The sequence below is a fragment of the Thalassophryne amazonica genome, chromosome 6 (assembly GCF_902500255.1).
Source record: "Thalassophryne amazonica chromosome 6, fThaAma1.1, whole genome shotgun sequence".
Classification (NCBI taxonomy): domain Eukaryota; kingdom Metazoa; phylum Chordata; class Actinopteri; order Batrachoidiformes; family Batrachoididae; genus Thalassophryne; species Thalassophryne amazonica.
In genome coordinates, this window is record NC_047108.1 from 112026944 (window position 1) to 112048449 (window position 21506).

At 46.2% G+C, this 21506-nt stretch overlaps 1 protein-coding gene across 1 annotated transcript; it reads left to right on the forward strand.

Moving 5' to 3' along the window:
• The first annotated feature begins 271 nt into the window (after window positions 1-271).
• Window positions 272-20002, forward strand: LOC117512922 (taste receptor type 1 member 1). The gene is made up of 6 exons (XM_034173149.1): window positions 272-470; window positions 557-854; window positions 2526-3290; window positions 3374-3580; window positions 14712-14832; window positions 18290-20002. The coding sequence occupies exons 1-6, from the start codon at window positions 283-285 to the stop codon at window positions 19213-19215; spliced, it is 2505 nt and encodes an 834-aa protein (XP_034029040.1). The 5' UTR covers window positions 272-282; the 3' UTR covers window positions 19216-20002.
• The last annotated feature ends 1504 nt before the right edge of the window (window positions 20003-21506 follow it).

Sequence of the window (21506 nt, forward strand, 5' to 3'; positions counted from 1 at the left end):
ATTATTGCAGAGCAGGTCCTATTCTATAGCATTAAAATAAAATATGTTTAATGGCAAACTTTCCTTTTCGTGGCTTTTTGCATTTGTGCAAATCAGTTCAATCGGACGGAAACTTCGTTGTGACAAACAAATCTGACATGCAAATATACAGCAGGAGGATGCAAAGTGATTGTCTCCTCCTAAAACAACAAATCTGATCCGGTGTGTTTATTCCAGCCTCACTTTGCAGGAGACGCAGTGAAGTGAAGTTTTGTCGCGTCAGCTGTCGTGTGAAGTGTGACCATGTCTGCTGCTGTGAAGCTGCTTTCTTTAGGGTGCTTCTTGCTGCCGTTCTCTGATGGGAAACTGGATTACGAGTCTTGGGGAGACGGGATGCAGCTGCAGGGCGACTTCTCTCTCGCCGGATTCTTTCCTCTCCACCAAACGGCTGCAGCCAGTGCTGGTTTGCCTGCAGTGGGTCCATGCAATGCGTGAGTGCACTGGACGGGTGAGTTCCAGCACGAGTCTAACTCTCCGTAGCACGTTTCTCCAATCTTCTTCTCTCTGCTTTATCCAGAGGGACTCCCACACAACACGGCTTTCACCTGATGCAGGCCATGAGGTTCACAGTGGAGGAGATCAACAACAGCACTGCGCTCTTACCCGGCGTGAAGCTGGGCTACCAGATGTACGACATCTGCAGCGAACCAGCAAGCATCCTGGCCACACTGGACCTCCTGAGCCAACAGCAGCAGAGCTTCTCAGAAGACCGCAACTCAAACCAGGGTCAGAGGTCAGTGGCTATCATCGGGCCGGACAGCAGCAGCAAATCTTTCCCCCCTGCAGCCTTGCTCGGGGCCTACCTTGTACCGCAGGTAGGTGCAAAGACGTCAGCACTTTCACTTTCATCGGGTGGCCACCGGACTCAGACTCTGGAGATGAAAGAAACTCACAAACAAGCTCATTTCAAGCTGCACCCAACTGTAACAGTAGCTGCTATAATTCCCATTGTGCACGTGGTGATCATTCGCGGCAATACACCAGCAGGCAGGTGCAGCTGTTATTCATTAAATAAACTCACTTTATCTGTTGATCTTTGTGCTTCAAAGGTAACCAGATTTTAATCAGTTTGTCCTCATAATCAGCCCTTTTAACTTGAAGACTAAAACCTGAGCGGGTCTGAGGCTGAGTGTGCAGTGTCTGGGACAGCCTAGTCTCACTTTTTTTTTTTTTCGTGCTCCCGTCACGAAATGAGTAATATTTTCGTGACGGGTTTTTTTTTTTTTAGCTCACTATTACTAACCCTACTCCTTCCCCAACCTTAATCACAACCTAATCCTACTCCTTCCCCCCCACCCTAACCATAACCACCCTGACCCCCCCCCCCTTCACTTTTAATTTCTTGCAGCCATCACGGAATGAGTGAGAATGAATTCATGCTGCCGTGACGAAAATGAGGCGCTTTTCATCACATATCATGAACCAATAAATTAATGTATATTTCGTGCTGCTGCATCATGACATGCCATGAGACAGGGTTGGGCTGGGATGAGGATCAGCACCTCCACACCTGAGGTACATTCTGCCCTCTGACTCGGGGTTAGAGTTACTGCCTCGAGTGGAGGTGTTGAAGGATCTCAGAGTCTTTTTCAGTGGTGATAGGATGGACTGGGGCTGCGTTTGAGGTCCTTCTGACACTGTAGCAGATCATTGTGGTGAAGAAAGAGTTGCACCAGAAAGTGAGGCTCTCGATTTGCCAGAGCTTCTGCTCCTATCGTCACCTGTGGTCATGAGTACTGAGTAATGACCAAAAGAAAAAAGCTGTGAATTTAAGCAGCAGAAATGAGATTCCTCCATTGGGTATCTGGGCTTACACTTGGGGACGGGGAGCTCGTTGTAGAGCCACTTGTTCTTCACATCAAAAGTAGTTGATGTGGTTCTGGTATATCCAACTGGGAGGAGGTTTCCAGGTAAGACTGAGGACACACTGGAGGGACTGTATCTGAGCTGGTTTGGGAACCCCTCATGATCCCCCATGAAGAGTTAGAGCAGGGGTCACCAAGCCTGTTCCTGGAAGGCACCTGCCCTGCATGTTTTCCATGCCTACCTACTCAAGTCATACCTGATTTTTTAAAAGTGGTGTTTTCCAGCTCTTGATTGGCTGAGCACACCTGATAGAGTTAACAGAGAGAGTTAGAAAACATGCAGGGCAGATGCCCTCCAGGAACAGGCTTGGTGACCCGTGAGTTTGAGGGCTTGACTGAAGATGTGAAATTGGCCAACTCCCACTGGCTGACCCACATAAAGGGAAGAAAATGAATGAATTAATAATTTGAAGTCTTACAAGAGTCTTACAAAGTTTTTTTTAGTTATAGTGTTAAAGAGAAGATGTGGACTCATTCATTCACTCAGTGTATCTTACAGACTTTTAGGGAACGTGTAGTTTTGGCAAAGACCCTGAACCCATAAACCATGCAGGAATTCAAAAAAATGTTTGTTTTTTGAGGGTTTTTGTTCTGAACACTTTCCCTTTTGCTACATTTTAGATTTCTTATGAAGCAACAACTGAACAGCTGAGCAACAAGTTCCTCTATCCATCCTTTTTCCGGACAATTCCCAGTGACAAGAACCAGGTAACGGCTATGATTCAGCTCCTGCTACGTTTCAACTGGACCTGGATCGCCATCATAGCCAGCGACAATGCCTATGGGATTGATGCAATGCAGAGTTTGTCCCAACAGGCGCCACTGCACAGCATCTGCATCGCATTCCAAGGGCTCCTCTCCAGCGACCAGGATCCCTCCGTCTCCAAGCAGATGGTGAAAAACATCCTGAAAACCAAAGTCACCACCATCATTATCTTTGCCTCCAGGACACAAGTCCCCAATTTCTTTGCAGCTGTCATTGAGCAGAACGTGACGGATAAGGTGTGGCTTGCGTCCGAGGACTGGTCGCTTTCTTCTGTTGTTTCGGGTGTGCCCGGGGTTCATACCATCGGCACCGTTCTCGGCATATCCATCAAAAACAAATCTCTGCCTGGTTTTGAGGAGTTTGAGAGGAGGTCATTTGAGACTTCAATGCAACACAGCAACACACAGGAAGTCTGGAATGGAACCAAGGACAGGGAGAACGAGTGTCTTCACAGCACCGACCTGTACAGTCTTGTCAGACTCAAACTTCCTTTGTACGACTACGATGTCACGTCCTCTTTCAACGTCTATAAAGCTGTGTACGCTGTGGCTCATGCGCTGCACCAGGTGCTTGGCTGTGATTCTGAGAGGTGTGAAAAAAGGAGTGTGCAGCCGTGGCAGGTGACCGCCCCCCCAAGAGCAGCCCCAGATCTACAGAAACAGGTTCTAGTTCTGACATGTCCTGTTTTCCTTACTGGCCTTAGCTCCTGCCGTGGATCAAACAGGTGAGATTCCCTCTCGGAAATATGCTGGTGTACTTTGATGAATCCGGAAATCCGCCAGCGGAATATGACATCGTGACCTGGTTTTGGAGGGGGACCCAGTGGTCCTTCAGAGTGGTGGGTCTGTACAGAGGACCCATGATGCTGACCGTGGACGCTGAGCAGGTTGATTGGCGAGGCTCTGGAGACGTAAGAACTTTACACACACGCATGCATAAGGCAGACACGGGTTCGTTTTTACCTTTTTTAATTAAGGGGAGCAGAGACAAAAAGGGTTAAATATAGAAATATATCCTTTATTTATTACCAACCTTAATTTGTTGGGAATAAATTTAAGATCACCCCCATTTACAAACATTAAAAACACATTGTAAGTTAAAAAAAAAAAACAACACACACACACACACACACACACACAACAGCAAACCCAAAATTAACTCAATAAAATTACAAAACTCACATCCACGCACACAAAAAAGAAACATGCAAATGAACCAAACACCAGTATGTTACAGTTAAAAACACATTAAATGCTTAGGGCGATAGTAAAAAGGAAAAAAAAAAACACTCAATAAAATAAATTACAGAATATAGTTCATAGGGCCAGCACGCGATATATTATTTTTCTTTTTTTTCCGCCCACATCTGGCTTTAAAACCCCTACAACGTCCAAGCAAAATTTAAATTACCGGACTGTTAATAGAATCCAGTTTGGTCATCCAATGTCTAGAATCCAGAAGAGCAGCAGCAGGAGTTACACAAAGCGTGGCCAGCATCTGAATTATTGAGCCGACACAGCTGTCCCCAGCAGCCACCGCGGGAGGTGCAGCCTCGTCCCAATGTGATGTAAACATCACATTAGCAGACCAAAATAATCTGTAATTGTTTATAAAAGACAGAAACCAGCAACTCACCAGTAAGAAGACGCACCGGTCTGCTCAAGACCCCAGTGGAGGCGCATTCCCAGCCTCCAGACAACGTGCGTAAAACCGCACAAAGTGCCACGCTATAAGTAAAAAACGGCATTATAGGATGACGAAAGACAACCAAATGGGCCAAAAAGACGAAGCCGGCCGGTTACCCCAAATCAGACGCTGGTGGCCCAAACACGCCCGCGAACAGCGGCGGCTATTAGCCACAGTGGTGCTCGGAGTAAAGCAGCACTCCAAGCCACTAATAAAGAGCCACACAAAGCTCCAGAGAGGAAAAAAAAGGATGAATGCACGCAGTCACCACAGCGTGTAAAGCCACTCCAATGCTGCCTCACGGGAGAGACCAGGAAGAAAAAGAAGGTCTGAGCCACAAAACAACACTGAATTTATATCCCTGGCTCCCAACAAACACAATCAGAACCCAGGTGCGTACAGAAGCATAAACAAACCAGGTGTGTTGGGAAAGTGTAGTGACACGGACCCACAACAGGGGGCGTAAATGAACGGACAATGGAGGAAGTCAAATATGAACACTTTACTGTTGTGAATAGCACAACTCAACACAGCAGATTACAGAATAGGTGCAAAAATCAATTAACAAAGGTGTCGTGTGGGCAGGCTCGAGGATAGAAGACATCCGTCCTGAGAAGAACAGGAACCACACGATTTCCTCCGCCACCGAACCTGGAAAATACTGGAGCCGCCAAGTTCCGAGTCCCCAGGTGGCCACCGTCTCCGCGTGTCGGATCTGGTACTGCTGGCGAGGAACAGAAACAATCAGATGTGGGTGTGTGAACACCCAGTAACACTTATGGTGGATATTCCACCTCCACCTCTAACACAGTAAGAGACTGAGGGCTACTTAGTTGGACGTGCGTCACTCATCACATCTCCCCACACTTAGCTTCCCGTTGTCAGCAGGCTCCTCAGGAACTCCTGCAACAACTCAGAGAATTACGAATTCTTTAGAACAACAATGGCTGAGAATATTACCTCCGTAGGTAGATGATATCTCGGCAACGAGGTGGAGATGGCGTCCGGTCTTTATGGCGTGAGATGATGTAGTGTAGATGGGTGACAGCTGTCAAGAGATAATGAGTGACAGCTGTCACCCCCGGCTGTGTCTGTGGCGGCAGCGCCCTCTCGTGCCTGAAGCCCGCACTTCAGGCAGGGCGCCCTCTGGTGGTGGGCCAGCAGTACCTCCTCTTCTGGTGGCCCACACAACAGGACCCCCCCTCAACGGGCGCCTCCTGGCGCCCGATCAGGCTTGTCCGGGTGGCGGCGGTAGAAATCGGCCAGGAGGGCCGGATCCAGGATGAAGCTCCTCTTCACCCAGGAGCGTTCTTCGTGTCCATACCCTCCCAGTCCACCAAATACTGGAACCCCTGGCCCATCCGACAGACATCCAGGAGCCGGCGCACCGTCCAAGCCGGCGCACCGTCCAAGCCAGCTCCCCATCGATGATCTAGGCAGGAGGTGGCACTGGTCCGGGAGCACAGAGGGGTGAGGTGTGGTGAGGTTTCATCCTCGACACATGAAAGACCGGGTGGATCCGCAGTGAAGCTCCAACTCCCGGCTTCACTGCGGCAGGACTGAGGATTTTGAGGATTTTGTATGGTCCGATATACCTGTCCTTGAGTTTCGGGGAGTCCACCTGGAGGGGGATGTCCTACGTGGATAGCCACACCTCCTGCCCGGGCTGGTAAGCAGGGGCCGGGGATCGCTGGCGGTCTGCATGGGTCTTCGCCCTTGTCCAGGCCTTCAACAAGGCAGAACGGGCGGAGCGCCACACCCGACGGCACTTCCGCAGGTGGACCTGGACCGAGGGCACACTGACCTCTCCCTCCACCACGGGAAACAATGGGGGCTGATACCCCAAACACACCTCAAATGGGGAGAGGCCGGTGGCAGAGGACACCTGGCTGTTATGCGCATACTCGATCCAAGCCAGATGTTCACTCCAGGCTGTCGGGTGTGCGGACGTCACACAGCGCAGGGCTTGCTCCAATTCCTGATTGGCCCATTCTGCCTGTCCATTTGTCTGCAGGTGATCCCCGGACGAGAGGCTCACAGTGGCCCCCAGTTCCCGGCAGAAGCTCCTCCAGACATGTGAGGAGAACTGGGGACCACGATCAGAGACGATGTCGGTAGGTATCCCATGCAGACGGACGACGTGGTGGACCAGGAGGTCTGCAGTCTCCTGGGCCGTGGGGAGCTTCGGGAGGGCCACGAAGTGGGCCGCCTTGGAGAACCGGTCCACTATTGTGAAGATGGTCGTCATGCCCTGGGACGGCGGGAGGCCCGTGACAAAATCCAGACCGATGTGGGACCAGGGGCGATGAGGCACAGGAAGTGGCTGAAGAAGTCCCTGTGTCTTTTGGTGGTCTGCCTTGCCCCTGGCACAGGTGGTGCAGGCCTGGATATATTCCCGGATGTCGGCCTCCAGGGACGCCCACCAGAAGCGCTGCCGGACCACTGCCACGGTCCTTCGCACCCCCGGATGACAGGAGAGCTTAGAACCGTGACAGAAATCCAAGACAGCCGCTCTTGCCTCTGGTGGGACGTAGAGTCTGTTCTTCGGCCCTGTTCCGGGGTCCAGGCTCCGTGCCAGGGCCTCCCGGATGGTCTTCTCCACGTCCCAGGTGAGGGTGGCCACGATAGTGGACTCCAGAATGATGGGCTCCGGTGGATCCGACAACTCAGTCTTGACTTCATCTTCATGCACCCGGGACAATGCATCCGATCTCTATTTCTTGGTCCCGGGGCGGTAGGTGATTCGGAAGTCAAAACGCCCGAAAAACAGTGACCAGCGGGCTTGCCTGGGGTTCAGCCGCTTGGCGGTCCTGATATACTCCAGGTTCCGATGGTCAGTGAAAACCGTGAAAGGCACAGACGCTCCCTCCAACAGGTGTCTCCACTCCTCAAGAGCCTCTTTCACCGCAAGGAGTTCTCCTTTGCCGACGTCATAGTTCCGTTCTGCCGGAGTCAACCTGCGGGAAAAATAGGCACACGGATGAAGAACCTTATCGGTCTCTCCGCTCTGGGATAGCACGGCTCCTATCCCTGAGTCAGAGGCGTCCACTTCAACCACAAACTGGCGGCTAGGATCGGGCTGCACCAGAACGGGTGCAGTTGAAAACCGCTGTTTCAACTCCTTGAACGCGGCACCGCACCGATCTGACCAGGTGAAGGGGACTTTCGGAGAGGTCAGGGCTGTCAGGGGGCTAACTACCTGACTATAGCCCTTAATGAACCTCCTGTAGAAATTTGCGAAGCCGAGGAACTGTTGCAGCTTCCTACGGCTTGTTGGTTGGGGCCAATCTCTCACCGCCGCAACCTTGGCTGGATCAGGGGCGACGGAATTGGAGGAGATGATAAACCCCAGGAAGGACAAAGAAGTGCGGTGGAACTCGCACTTCTCGCCCTTCACAAACAGCCGGTTCTCCAACAACCGCTGCAGGACCTGACGTACATGTCGGACATGAGTCTCAGGGTCCGGAGAAAAGATAAGAATATCGTCCAGATATACGAAGACGAATCGGTGCAGGAAGTCCCGCAAGACGTCATTAACCAAAGCTTGGAACGTCGCGGGGGCGTTAGTGAGGCCGAACGGCATGACCAGGTACTCAAAGTGACCTAACGGGGTGTTAAATGCTGTCTTCCACTCGTCTCCCTTCCGGACCCGAACCAGGTGGTATGCATTTCTAAGGTCCAATTTGGTAAAGATCTTGGCTCCATGCAGGGGGGTGAACACCGAATCTAATAAGGGCAACGGGTATCGGTTGCGAACCGTGATCTCGTTCAGCCCCCTGTAATCAATGCATGGACGAAGTCCGCCATCTTTCTTGCCCACAAAAAAGAAACCTGCTCCCATCGGGGAGGTGGAATTCCGGATCAGCCCGGCAGCTAAGGAGTCCCGGATGTAGGTCTCCATTGATTCGCGCTCAGGTCGTGAGAGGTTGTACAGCCTGCTGGACGGGAACTCCACGCCTGGAATCAAATCAATGGCGCAATCGTACGGACGGTGCGGGGGAAGGGTGAGTGCCAGATCCTTGCTGAAAACATCAACAAGATCGTGGTACTCAACCGGCACCGTTGACAGATTGGGAGGGATTTTGACCTCCTCCTTAGCCTGTGAACCGGGAGGAACCGAGGATCCTAAACGCACCCGATGGCAGGTCTCGCTCCACTGCACCACTACCCCGGACGACCAATCAATCCGGGGATTGTGCTTTAACATCCACGGGAACCCCAAAATCACGCGGGAGGTAGAAGGAGTCACAAAAAACTCAATCTCCTCCCGGTGATTGCCAGACACCACCAGAGTTACTGGTAGTATCTTGTGTGTGATCAAAGGGAGAAGGGTGCCATCTAGTGCCCGCACCTGCAATGGCGAAGGGAGCGCCACCAGAGGGAGCCCTACCTCCCTGGCCCATCTGCTGTCTAGCAGATTCCCTTCTGACCCCGTGTCCACCAGTGCTGGGGCCTGAAGGGTTAAATCCCCGCTAAGGATTGTAACTGGGAGTCGTGTGGAAATATGTGTGTGTCCCACGTGAATGTCTTGGCCCACCCTAAGCCCAGTTTCTAGGGGCAGGCGTTGGTGTTTAACCGCTCGGGGCAGTCTCTCAATTGATGCTCAATTGAGCCGCAGACAAAGCACGCCCCGCGGGCCAGCCTCCTTTGTCTATTAGGTGGTCTAAATGTGGCCCAGCTCGTGTCCATAGCCTCGTCAGCAGGGGGAGCTGTAGCCACACGGAGTGTAGACGCTGTGGAGCGTGGGGAGGGCGGAACCCTTTCGGAACCAGAAAGGAGAGGGACGGCGCGTGCCCGGCCACGCCCTTCGTCCCGTTCCCGACGGCATTCCTCCAACCGATTGTCTAGCCGTATAACGAGATTGATAAGCCTATATAAATCCCGCGGTTCATCCTTAGCCACCAGGTGCTCCTTCAGGACCGACGACAGTCCGTTTATGAAGGCGGCACGGAGCGCAGCGTTATTCCATCCGGATCTCGCAGCCGCGATGTGGAAGTCGACTGCATAAGCGGCTGCGCTCCGACGCCCCTGTCTCATTGACAGCAGCACTGTCGAAGCAGTCTCTCCTCTATTAGGGTGATCAAACACTGTTTTGAATTCCCTCACAAACCCAGCGTACGTGAGAAGGAGCCGTGAATTTTGCTCCCAAAGTGCCATAGCCCAAGCGCGTCCCTCTCCTCGAAGCAGGTTAATCACATAAGCTACTTTACTAGCATCAGACGCGTACATCACGGGACGTTGTGCAAAGACGAGCGAACACTGCATAAGAAAGTCTGCGCACGTCTCCACACAACCCCCGTACGGCTCTGGGGGGCTTATGTATGCTTCAGGGGATGGTAAGAGGGGTCGTTGAACGACCAGTGGAACGTCAATATCCCGCACAGGGTCGGCAGGAGGAGAAGCTGCAGCAGCGCCCTGAGCGCGCGCTTCCACCTGTGCGGTGAGAGCCTCCATCCTGCGGTTAAGGATGACGTTTTGCTCGGTCATCTGATCCAACCGAGAAGTAAAGGCGGTGAGGATTTGCTGCAACTCACCAATCACGCCTCCTGCAGACGCCTGTGCACCCTGGTCTTCCATTGGCCGTTCAACGGCCGGGTGACGCCCCTCGGGATCCATGACCATGGCCGAGATATCCTGTTGGGAAAGTGTAGTGACACAGACCCACAACAGGGGGCGTAAATGAACGGACAATGGAGGAAGTCAAATATGAACACTTTACTGTTGTGAATAGCACAACTCAACACAGCAGATTACAGAATAGGTGCAAAAATCAATTAACAAAGGTGTCGTGTGTGCAGGCTCGAGGATAGAAGACGTCCGTCCTGAGAAGAACCGGAACCACACGATTTCCTCCGCCACCGAACCTGGAAAATACTGGAGCCGCCAAGTTCCGAGTCCCCAGGTGGCCACCGTCTCTGCGTGTCGGCTCTGGTACTGCTGGCGAGGAACAGAAACAATCAGATGTGGGTGTGTGAACACCCAGTAACATTTATGGTGGATATTCCACCTCCACCTCTAACACAGTAAGAGACTGAGGGCTACTTAGTTGGACGTGCGTCACTCGTCACGTCTCCCCACACTTAGCGTCCCGTTGTCAGTAAGCTCCTCAGGAACTCCTGCAACAACTCAGAGAATTACGAATTCTTTAGAACAACAACGGCTGAGAATATTACCTCCGTAGGTAGATGATATCTCGGCAACGAGGTGGAGATGACGTCCGGTCTTTATGGAGTGAGATGATGTAGTGTAGATGGGTAACAGCTGTCAAGAGATAATGAGTGACAGCTGTCACCCCCGGCTGTGTCCGTGGCGGCAGCGCCCTCTCGTGCCTGAAGCCCGCACTTCAGGCAGGGCGCCCTCTGGTGGTGGGCCAGCAGTACCTCCTCTTCTGGCGGCCCACACAACAAGGTGCGCACAACCAAGAACTTCAAGACACAGGTAGGGGAGGGCATGTAGACTGCCACACATGCATGTACACAGACACACACACACACACACACACACACACACACTTGTCTGTCGTATATAGTTTTAGTTACATTGTTTAGTTTATTTGATTTGTTTTGTCCTCTGCAAGTTTAATTAAGTTGAACCAACTTAATTTAAAGGTTTTAGTGTTATTAAGTTGTCACATTATTTCATTTAAATTGTTCTAACTTCTTTAGTTTACTTTCATTCTACTCAGTGACCTCCATACAAATTGTTACCTTTTTTGTAGGATTATTCATTTTAAATCAGAATAAAATACTGGTAGTAATTCCAGTTTTATGATCACAATATTTATTTTAAAACTGTTGTCAACACTGAAAAAAGTGAAACTTGGATAAACCTTTTTAAAATCTACAGTAATTTGTTAATCTTATATTTATTAGCTTTTCTCAAAGTATACGAGGTCTATTAGAAAAGTATCCGACCTTATTTAAAAAAAAAAAACATATGGATTTGAATCACGTGTGCTTGCGTGAGCCAACCTTGAACCTTCATGTGCATGCGTGATTTTTTTCACGCCTGTCGGTTGCGTCATTCGCCTGTGAGCAGGCTTTGAGTGAGGAGTGTTCCACCCCCTGGGTGGATTTTCATTGTCAGGGAAATGGCTGAGAGACTGCTGCTTTGCTTGATCAAATTTTTTTTAGAAACTGTGAGGCACATCCATGTGGACACCATTCAAGAATTTCAGGTGGTTTTTGGTGAAAATTTTATGGGACATTAAGGGATGTTACTATCGCTTTAAGGACGGCCCACAGCAACTGTGGGGCGCGCCGTGCTCCAGCTGCCATCGACAGGCTGAACGACCATTTAATTTCTAAACGGATCGCTCTGTGGATCCGTGACCATCGTGTGCACTTTCTCTGGTTATCACAAGAGCTGGACATCACCTATTTTCCTGCAGATTTCACTTTTAACAAGAGATTTTGTCATGGAAAGCCGAGCGGATGCTTCGCGCGTCATGATGGATTCGCTGCTGGACCGACACAAAACCACCTCCGTTTTGGTCTCACAGGACGGCTTTGAGATGGCGTTCAAACAGCTGTCTGTGGTTTTTCAGTCGAGTGATTATCCAAGAAATTGTGGATGTGCCTGGACATGCCAGAACATGTTCTGTGACACTTCATCACGGCGTTGCTTTGCGTGTTGCGTGACGCGTGGAATTCCTCCGCACGTCTGTCTCAACTTGCCAAAAAAGTGCTGATGTCCATGTCTTTTCACAATTCCTTTGCTAGTCCAGACGACGTCCCGGATAAAACACAGCGTCCAGTTTGGAAACAAACGGCACATTCCACTGTTACGAGGAGTTTTTGTCATGGAAAGGAGCGGACGCTTCGCGCGTCATGACGGCAAGCGAGACAAAGAACACCTCCGTTTCGGAGTGCCAGAAGGACAAGCTGGGACATGTCCACCACTCCACAATTTCTCTGATACTCATTCGACTGGTAAGCACTGAAAGGCATGTCCCAGCTTGTCCTTGATCAAGCAAAGCAGCAGTCTCTCAGCCATTTCCCTGACAATGAAAATCCGCCGAGGGGGGTGGACCACTCCTCACTCAAAGCCTGCTCACAGGCGAATGACGCAACCGACAGGCATGAAAAAAATCACGCATGCGCATGAAGGTTCAAGGTTGGCTCACGCAAGCACACGTGATTCAAATCCATATATATATATTTTTTTTAAATAAGGTCGGATACTTTTCTAATAGACCTCATACTTACAATAATTTTAATAAATATTCCAGTAATACATAATCAACTGCATTTATAAAGCAGTTCTCCATCTGAATCAGAAGCACTTTACAATGATGCCTCACATTCACCCATTCATTCATACACACACACACACACACACTGATATGAGGGTGCTGCCACACGAGGCGCTCACTGCACACTGGATGCAGCTCAGGGATTAAGGACCTCGCCCAAGGGTCCTTAGTGATTTTCCGGCCTGACCGGGGCTTGAACTGGTCTCAAGTCTGCAACTTAACCACTAGATCAGGGGTGGGCAATCATGTACCACGAAGGGCCAAGACACTGCAGGTTTCCCTTTTTACCGATCACCTCAGCAGGTGATTTCATTGATGTTCAGAGGAGAAGCTCATCAGCAAAGCCACCTGCTGAGATGGAAACCTGCAGTGACTATGTTTACATGCAGCCAATAATCCTTTCATAACTGGAATATTAGCAATAACCTGGTTGCGCACGGCCATGTAAACACCCGCAAAAACCCGAATATGCTCATATTCCAGTTTTTAAAAACCTGAATATGATCCCTGGGTTACTCCTTTTCTAACCCGAATATCAGGTCATATAAACCTGCATCGGGATATCCCCATAGAAAGGAACATTATTTTGTGTTCTGCGCATGTTCTATCCGCAAGGAATCTGTTGTGAAAGTGTCGTGACACGGACCCACAACAGGGGGCGCTAATGAACGGACAATGGATAAGCCAAAAAGTAACAATTTAATGTTGTGAATCGCACAACGAAGTACAGACACTAACAATATGGTGGAATGTCAATTATACACAAGGTGACGTGTGGGCAGGCTCGAAGATAGAAGACGTCTGGCGAGAGAAGAGCCGGATCCCACACAGCTTCCACCACCAACAGATCTGAAGAACACCGGAGCCGCCAAGCCCTGCGCCCCAGGTGGCCACTGTCTTCAGCAGTCAGACCCGGTACTGCTGGCAGAGAACAGAAACAGTATTGATGAGTGTGAGTTCGCACACTCAGTAATCCCACAGTCAGTGTTCAGTTAGGAGGGAGAACCTCCACCTCCAATCACACACTCGTACAGCTCCTGTGAAATCACTTATCTGGTTTGGGGTGTGAGGCAAAGCCGTCGTAGTCCACACCAAACGCCAATACCGCAGATAAGGACACCGTCACTAGAAAACGGCTGCAAATTAGATCAGACTATTACACAAGGTCTTTAGATTCAGCAGAGAAGTTACCTGAATGGTAGCTGATTTCTCGGCGGGGAGGTGGAGTTGCAGTCCGGCCTTTATGGTGGTGGTGATGTGTAGTGGATGAGTGACAGCTGGTACGGATGATGAGTGACAGCTGTCACTCCCGGTCGCTCCGACACCCTCTCGTGCTTGAAGCCCGCACTTCAAGCAGGGCGCCATCTTGTGGTGGTGGGCCAGCAGTACCTCCTCTTCAGCGGCCCACACAACAGAATCTTGGTCTTTTGAGTACGGCAACTACTTGTATGCGGCACGCGCAACCCACCGGACACCACAGAAGCACAGGAAAACAAGCATGGGGAAATCCAGACGCGGCAGCACAGCACCACACCTTTGGAGCGAGGAGGAAACCGAGTACTTCATTAGTATCATGAAAGACATGTATATAATGTCTTTTATTGACGGTAGAAAGTACCGAGATAGCGACATTTACAAGAAGGTGGCCAAAAAGTTACGCGAAGCAGGATTTGCATGAACGCCAGACCAAATAAAGCACCGGTGGAAGACGTGCGTCGCTGTTTAGATGGGGATGTTCCAAATGATACCAAAGACCATGTATACAGGAGTAACTCTGTCTGCTTAAGCATGTAAACGGGTTATTCCTAATGATTCAGAAACCGGAATATTGACCTTATCCCGAATATTAACGGCATGTAAACGTAGCCACTGTCTTGGCTGTCGTTATCCACCTCTGCGCTAGATCGTCATGTCCATCTAAACAGGTTCATTTGCATTCGTTTCTGAACACGTTTTAAATTCTGCACTTAAGATATCAGAGTGCCAATAACTGTGGACAGTTCGAGTGTTGCCTCAGATGTGGTTAAAGCAGGTGGTCGAGTTCCTGACTGTGTGCTGATTCCCTCTGACATCACTTTAAACGGAACCTTTCTGTGTCCAGGTGCCACTTTCCATCTGTTCTCCAGCTTGTCTACCGGGACATGAGCAGATCCCGTCAGGACCGCACACATGCTGCTTCGACTGCCAGGCCTGTCCCACCAACACCTTCCTCAACAAAAGCCGTAGCAAGTCTTCTTTTCGTTAAAAACAAACAAACAAATGACACAATGTTAGAATATGTTGGCTGTGATTATTATGTTTTATATCTTATTATAGTTACTGGTTTATTAAAATTCTCTGACAGTATAACCCGTGTTGTCGTGTCAAAACTGAAGGAAAACGTGAAATCAAGAAAAATTAAAGGTAAACATCACCTAAATGTTTTGTCTGAGAGAGAGAGAGAGAGACACTGACAGAGTCAATACTTATTTTCTTTTTTTTTAAAAAAACTATCACAATTTAAAAAAATAAAAATAAAAATCAATTTTTGCAAGTCATTTTATGTGTAGTGTGTGGAGGTAACCAGCAAGTGGCGCAAAGCAAACATCCTCTTTGATTTCCTGCATTTTTAGTGTTAAAAGTTCTGGAGGTCTGCAAGCTCATTTTATACACGGTAAACCAAATAAGTTGAAATATGCAAAATGTCATAATTGCCTACAGATATTTAAATTGTGGAAGTAATTTTATTAAGTAAAACATACACTGAAAAATAAGCGTTGTTGGGTGTTAAAAAGGGTATTTCAATTGGTCAAACCTAATTATGTTGATATAAATTAACTTAAATATAACATTTATGCCAACTTATTAATTTAATTTAGACAAACTTCACTTATTAGTGTTAGAAATGGAAGCAAGTTCTTTTTTCAGTGTAATTACAACATAAGGTAAATTAACAGAAATGAGCACAACCTGCTAAACAATGAAGCAGGTATTGATCCAGTGATGTGGTTTGTGAACAACCTGATTAATCACACTGAAAAAAGAGAAAAAATAATTTAAATTAGTTAAATTTAAATTAATTATTTGTCTAAATTAACAAATTGGCATCGGAGCTACAGTGAGGAAAATAAGGATTTGAACACCCTTAGATTTTGCAAGTTCTCCCACTTAGAAATCATGGAGGGGTCTGAAATTTTCATCTTAGGTGCATGTCCACTGTGAGAGACATAATCTAAAAAAAAATCCGGAAATCACAATGTATGATTTTTTTTAATAATTTATTTGTATGTTACTGCTGCAAATAAGTATTTGACCCCCTACCAACCAGCAAGAATTATGGCTCTCACAGACCTGTTAAAAAGGATGATTCTGAGAAAGCTCAGAACTACACAGGAGGACCTGGTCAATGACCTGAAGAGAGCTGGGATCACAGTCACTAAGATTACATTAGTAACACGTGATGCTGTCATGGTTTAAAATCCTGCAGGGCAGCAAGGTCCCCCTGCTCAAGCCAGCACCTGTCCAGGCCCGTTTGAAGTTCACCAGTGACCATCTGGATGATCCAGAGGAGGCATGGGAGAAGGTCATGTGGTCAGATGAGACCAGAATAGAGCTTTTTATAATCAACTCCACTTACCATGTTTAGAGGATGAGAACAACCCCAAGAAACCCATCCCAACTGTGAAGCTTGGGGGTGGAAACATCATACTCTGGGGGTGCTCTTCTGCAAAGGGGACAGGACGACTGCACCGTATTGAAAGGAGGATGGATGGGGCCATGTATTGCAAGATTTTGGCAAACAACCTCCTTCCCTCAGTAAAAGCATTGAAGATGGGTCATGGCTGGGTCTTCCAGCATGACAATGACCCCAAACACACAGCCAGGGCAACTAAGGAGGTGCTCCATAAGGAGCATTTCAAGGTCCTGGAGTGGCCTGGCCAGTCTCCAGACCTGAACTCAATAGAAAATCTTTGGAGGGAGCTGAAACTCCAAACCTGAAAGATCTAGAGAAGATCTGTATGGAGGAGTGGACCAAAATCCCTGCTGCAGGGTGTGCAAACCTGGTGAAAAACTACAGGAAACATTTGACCTCTGTAATTGCAAACAAAGGCTACTGTACCAAATATTAACATTGATTTCACAGGTGTTCAAATACTTATTTGCAGCAGTAACATACAAATAATTTATAAAAAAAAATCATGCATTGTGATTTCTGGATTTTTTTTTTTTTTTTTTTTAGATTATGTCTCTCACAGTGGACATGCACCTAAGATGAAAATTTCAGACCCCTCCATGATTTCTAAGTGGGAGAACCTGCAAAATCGCAGGGTGTTCAAATACTTATTTTCCTCACTGTACTTCTTAAAGTAATTTGGATGAATGTAAATCATTTGAGTTTTACCAGTGTCAGCATTTTTTTAAAGTAGGTCCAACAACACTTTTTTTTTTTTTTTTTTTTGAGCTGGTCGACAGACACAGACTTTGATTCCTTTCAATATATTTTAACGTGTTTTTTTTCCCTCAGGGTCAAAAATTACAGATCAGAGTAGATTAGATTTTTTTTTGTTTGGGGGGGGGGGGGGGGGGCACTGAAACAGATCCAGATTGTTGATATATATTTGGGAATAAAAAAAATAGTATTTATGTAAAGAAAGCACCTTTGGAATAATTGTTCTGAAAGTGGAAAATTGATAGATCAATATAATATACTTATCATAATATTATATTAACATACGTAAAACGATGTACCAAGTTAATAAAAATACTTTACCAACAAACATTCAAAATATGTTTGAAAAAAGAGTAAGTAGATATAAATTGAAAGGAATAGAAGTCTTTAAAAAAACAAGATTTAGAACCAAAGTAAAGGAAAGGAGTATTGCAGTAAATGGTGTCAAATTATGGAACAATCTTAATAAAGAAATTAAAGAATTAAGGTCGCTTAAATTATTTAAAAAACATATTAAATTAGATGTATTAAGTAAGTATGAAACTATGAAGTAAGTCAGTGGGCTGCAAGAAAGTCAAAAAAAAAAAAAAAAGTAAACTGTTAATAATGTTTGGAGTGTCTTAAGTTTAAATGTAACCTGTCAGTGATGTAATCTATTAATTAATGGTCATAATTATGAAATGGGTCAGTGGTATGTGACAAGTTAAAGAAATGCAATCTGTTAAATAATGTTGACTATGATGCTGTATATTGAAGATTGTATGTTAAAAGGGGCAGAAATCATAAGACTTGTTCTTCTTTCTGCTCCTTTTCATTCTGGTATTGTGGTGCTTTTGTTTTTTGCTTTTCTGTTTTTCTTTTAAATGAATGAAATAAATATTAAAGAAAAAAAAATTGTTAAATTCTATTAACTGGAATACTACAAATTGAAATAACTGAAAAATATTTGGATTATTTTGATCAGTATTGTTAATTTTGCTGCAATCAACAAATATATTAAGCTCCAACTTTAAATACTTCATTTTCCAAATATAACTTATTTTTGAGTACATAAATTTACATATAAAGGTCTGTCGACCGAAAGCTTGGCCTTTAAATAAATATATAAAGGATTTAAGTGTGCAGACATTTTTCTTTCTTTTATGAGTACATAAATTTAAAAAAACTGAAGTAATCAATGACTTCTTTCTCTTATTTTTTTTGTCGTACATGAGCTGATTTTCTTTGGTGTGTTTGTGGCACCTGCACAGACCCCACAGCATGCCAGCCGTGCCCGAAGGAGTTGTGGTCGCCACCGCGCAGCGAGCACTGTTTGAAGCGCACCGTCCTGCTGCTGGCTTGGGATGCCCCGTTCTCCAAGGCGCTGCTCTTCTTCATGGCCGTCTGTCTCCTCATGACCTCTGGCTCGGCAGTCATCCTTCTGCTCAACCTGAACACACCCGTGTCCAAGTCTGCTGGCGGACATACCTGCCTACTGATGCTGGCAGCCCTGACCGCCGCCGCCGCCAGTTCTCTGTGCCATTTTGGCCCACCGTCTCCTCTGGCTTGCGTCCTCAAACAGCCTCTGTTCATCTTCAGCTTCACCGTGTGTCTGGCATGCATCACTGTACGCTCCTTCCAGGTCGTCTGCATCTTTAAATTCGCCTCCAAGCTGCCTCCGGCCTACGACAAGTGGGCCAAGAAGCGCGGTCCGGAGTTCACCATCCTCCTCCTGTCAGCCTCCATCCTGCTGATCTCTGTCCTCCGCGTGACCCTTGACCCTCCCCAGCCGTCCCAGGATCTGGACTTCTACTTGGACAGCGTGGTGCTGGAGTGCAGTAAGACCATTTCGGCGGGTTCAGGGCTGGAGCTGGTGTATGTGGCAGTGCTCAGCATGGTTTGCTTCACCTTCAGCTACATGGGCAAAGACCTGCCGGCCAACTACAACGAGGCCAAGTGCATCACCTTCAGCCTCATGGTCTACATGATCTCCTGGATCAGCTTCTTCACCATCTACCTGGTCAGCAGGGACCCGTTCACCATGGCCGCTCAGGTGTTCGCCACACTGCTCAGCGTGCTGGCGTTCCTCGGCGGCTACTTCCTGCCCAAAATATATATTATTGTCCTGAAGCCACAGATGAACACAACTGCACACTTCCAGAACTGCATTCAGATGTACACCATGAACAAACAGTGAGGGTCACCAAGGAGCTACAGAGGAAAAGAAGAGTTACACTCTGATATCATTTAACACCAAGATTTAACACTTCAATGGGAACTGAACTACAGGGGTCGCTGGCCTTACCTCTGGAGGTCGGCAACCTCAACTCTGGAGGTCACCTGCATGTTTTCCACGTGTCCCTGCTGCACTCACAGCTGATTAGTCAGGGCTGGTGTTTCCTCACTCCTGATTGGCAGAGCACACCTGACTGAGTTAATTAGCAGTGAGCTGAGTTGCAGGGGTCGTGACCCTGCTGTATTGGACGAGTTCTCATTAAAGTGGATTCTTCTGCCAGTCTGAAGAGACGCTCCAACAATTGATATTATTCCTGACAAATTGCAGCTTTTGCTCTTTTTTAAAATTTATTTTAATAAAATGCATTTGAGTAACACATTCTTTCACTTAGATACAAAAATACATATTTGACCAGTTTCTGTGAATTTGCTGATCTACTTATTTGGACCTGTTGTAAACCAGCCGTCACTTTTTTCATAGGAATTGTGAAATGAATTTTTATTAGCACATCTCTTCACATTTAAAGGGATTAATGGAACATTTCTGTGTTTTTCTCCTCTTTTTCCAGATCTGCAAACAGATTTTTTTTTTCCTATTTAAAAAATAACTATGCTGGAGTTTTTGTGATACTGACTGGCCCACTTTCTCCAGATAAAACCCACATTTTTCACAATCATTAATCAAAATTTCTGTATTAGTCTGTGAGTAATCCTCAAAAAATAAAGCAACAAATAGATATAGAAAAAGGCCAAAGATATTGTTTGAAATAATAATTTGTAATATGAAATGCAATAATAATAATACATTTTATTTCTTTACATGGCACTATGCAGTAAATAAATCATAAAAACACCTAATTATACTATAACAATTAGAATATACACACAAAAACAACAACAAAAAATATGTATATAAAACTGAATTAATAATACATAATTTTGAAAATATAATACACAAAAATTAAACGGTTTAAAAAAACCATCTATCATGTGGACATGAGGTCTACACATTCAGAAGTATCATAAAAATAATATAAGTTAAAATAGTAGGTCTCATAACTAATTTAAAGTATTTGTTGAAGGGGTATATAAAGTCATATTTTGGGTTGAGGGAATTTTCTTAATTCAGTACAAATTACTGCTATAGAAAAGTCATGTTGCAGATGTACATTATTCTTTAAATTTACACTGTAGGTTGATTGTGTTTAGTAACAATTTTAGATAAAAATCAAAGTTGTTTTCACATCTTTTGCACTGACAGAACACAGATATTTATTTAAGTAATAATAATAATAAAGATTTCTTTCTTTAAAATTTGCATTTATGAATGTGACATTTTTTGTGAACATAAAAAAATTATATTGTGAACTGGTGTTTTTGTTATTCAGTAGAACAAATATTGTTCCAAAATTAAACCAAACTTTCATTTAAAAATATTTTCTTCACCTACCTTACACACACATACACACACACACTAAAACTAACGACACCTTGTAACGGCTGGTGGCATAAATCTTGTTAAAATTAAGAACACAAACAAATTGACAGCTGTGTTTGCAGATACTAATCTGATCACTCAGTGATTATTGATTTAAGGTTTAAACATTGTGGTTTTAGTTTGTGGTTTGTATAAATCTCAAGATTCATGTTGCCTTCTCAATTTAATCATTATGTTTCCATATTATAAAGAAATGAACATTTCAATAAATGATGTTTTGAGTCAAATACTGCTTGAGAGTGAGTCATTTCTTTTCAAAATAAGACTTGGCTGCGGTCCTTCTTGTGCTGTTGTTAAAGGCCGCGGCAGCGTGACTGTGGGAACGCTGAGCTCGGGTCACTGAGGCGACCTCACAGACACAAAAGGCCTTTTCATGTCTCATCTCACATAGCAGCAACACGGTACAGCTGCACGAGTGCGTGCACACAACCAATGCAGGCGAATATTTAATGAGCTGATGTCAAACTACAAGTTATTTTCTGAACACAGCTGACATCACATTAAAAAACATATTTATAACAATGAAATATTGCAGGTTACAGTAATTTATTAAATAATTGCATCATCATCAGGAATCAGTACTTCTGACAGATCCTTACAGCCCACCAGAGGGCACTGTAACAGAAATGCACCTACATTACTACCTGTTATATCAAATCAGCAAAGCTACAGTTTAAAGGGTTCATTTCATAAACCTTCTCTCATATGTCAGTGGGTGTCTTAATAATAATATGAGTGAAACGACAGTGCCAAAG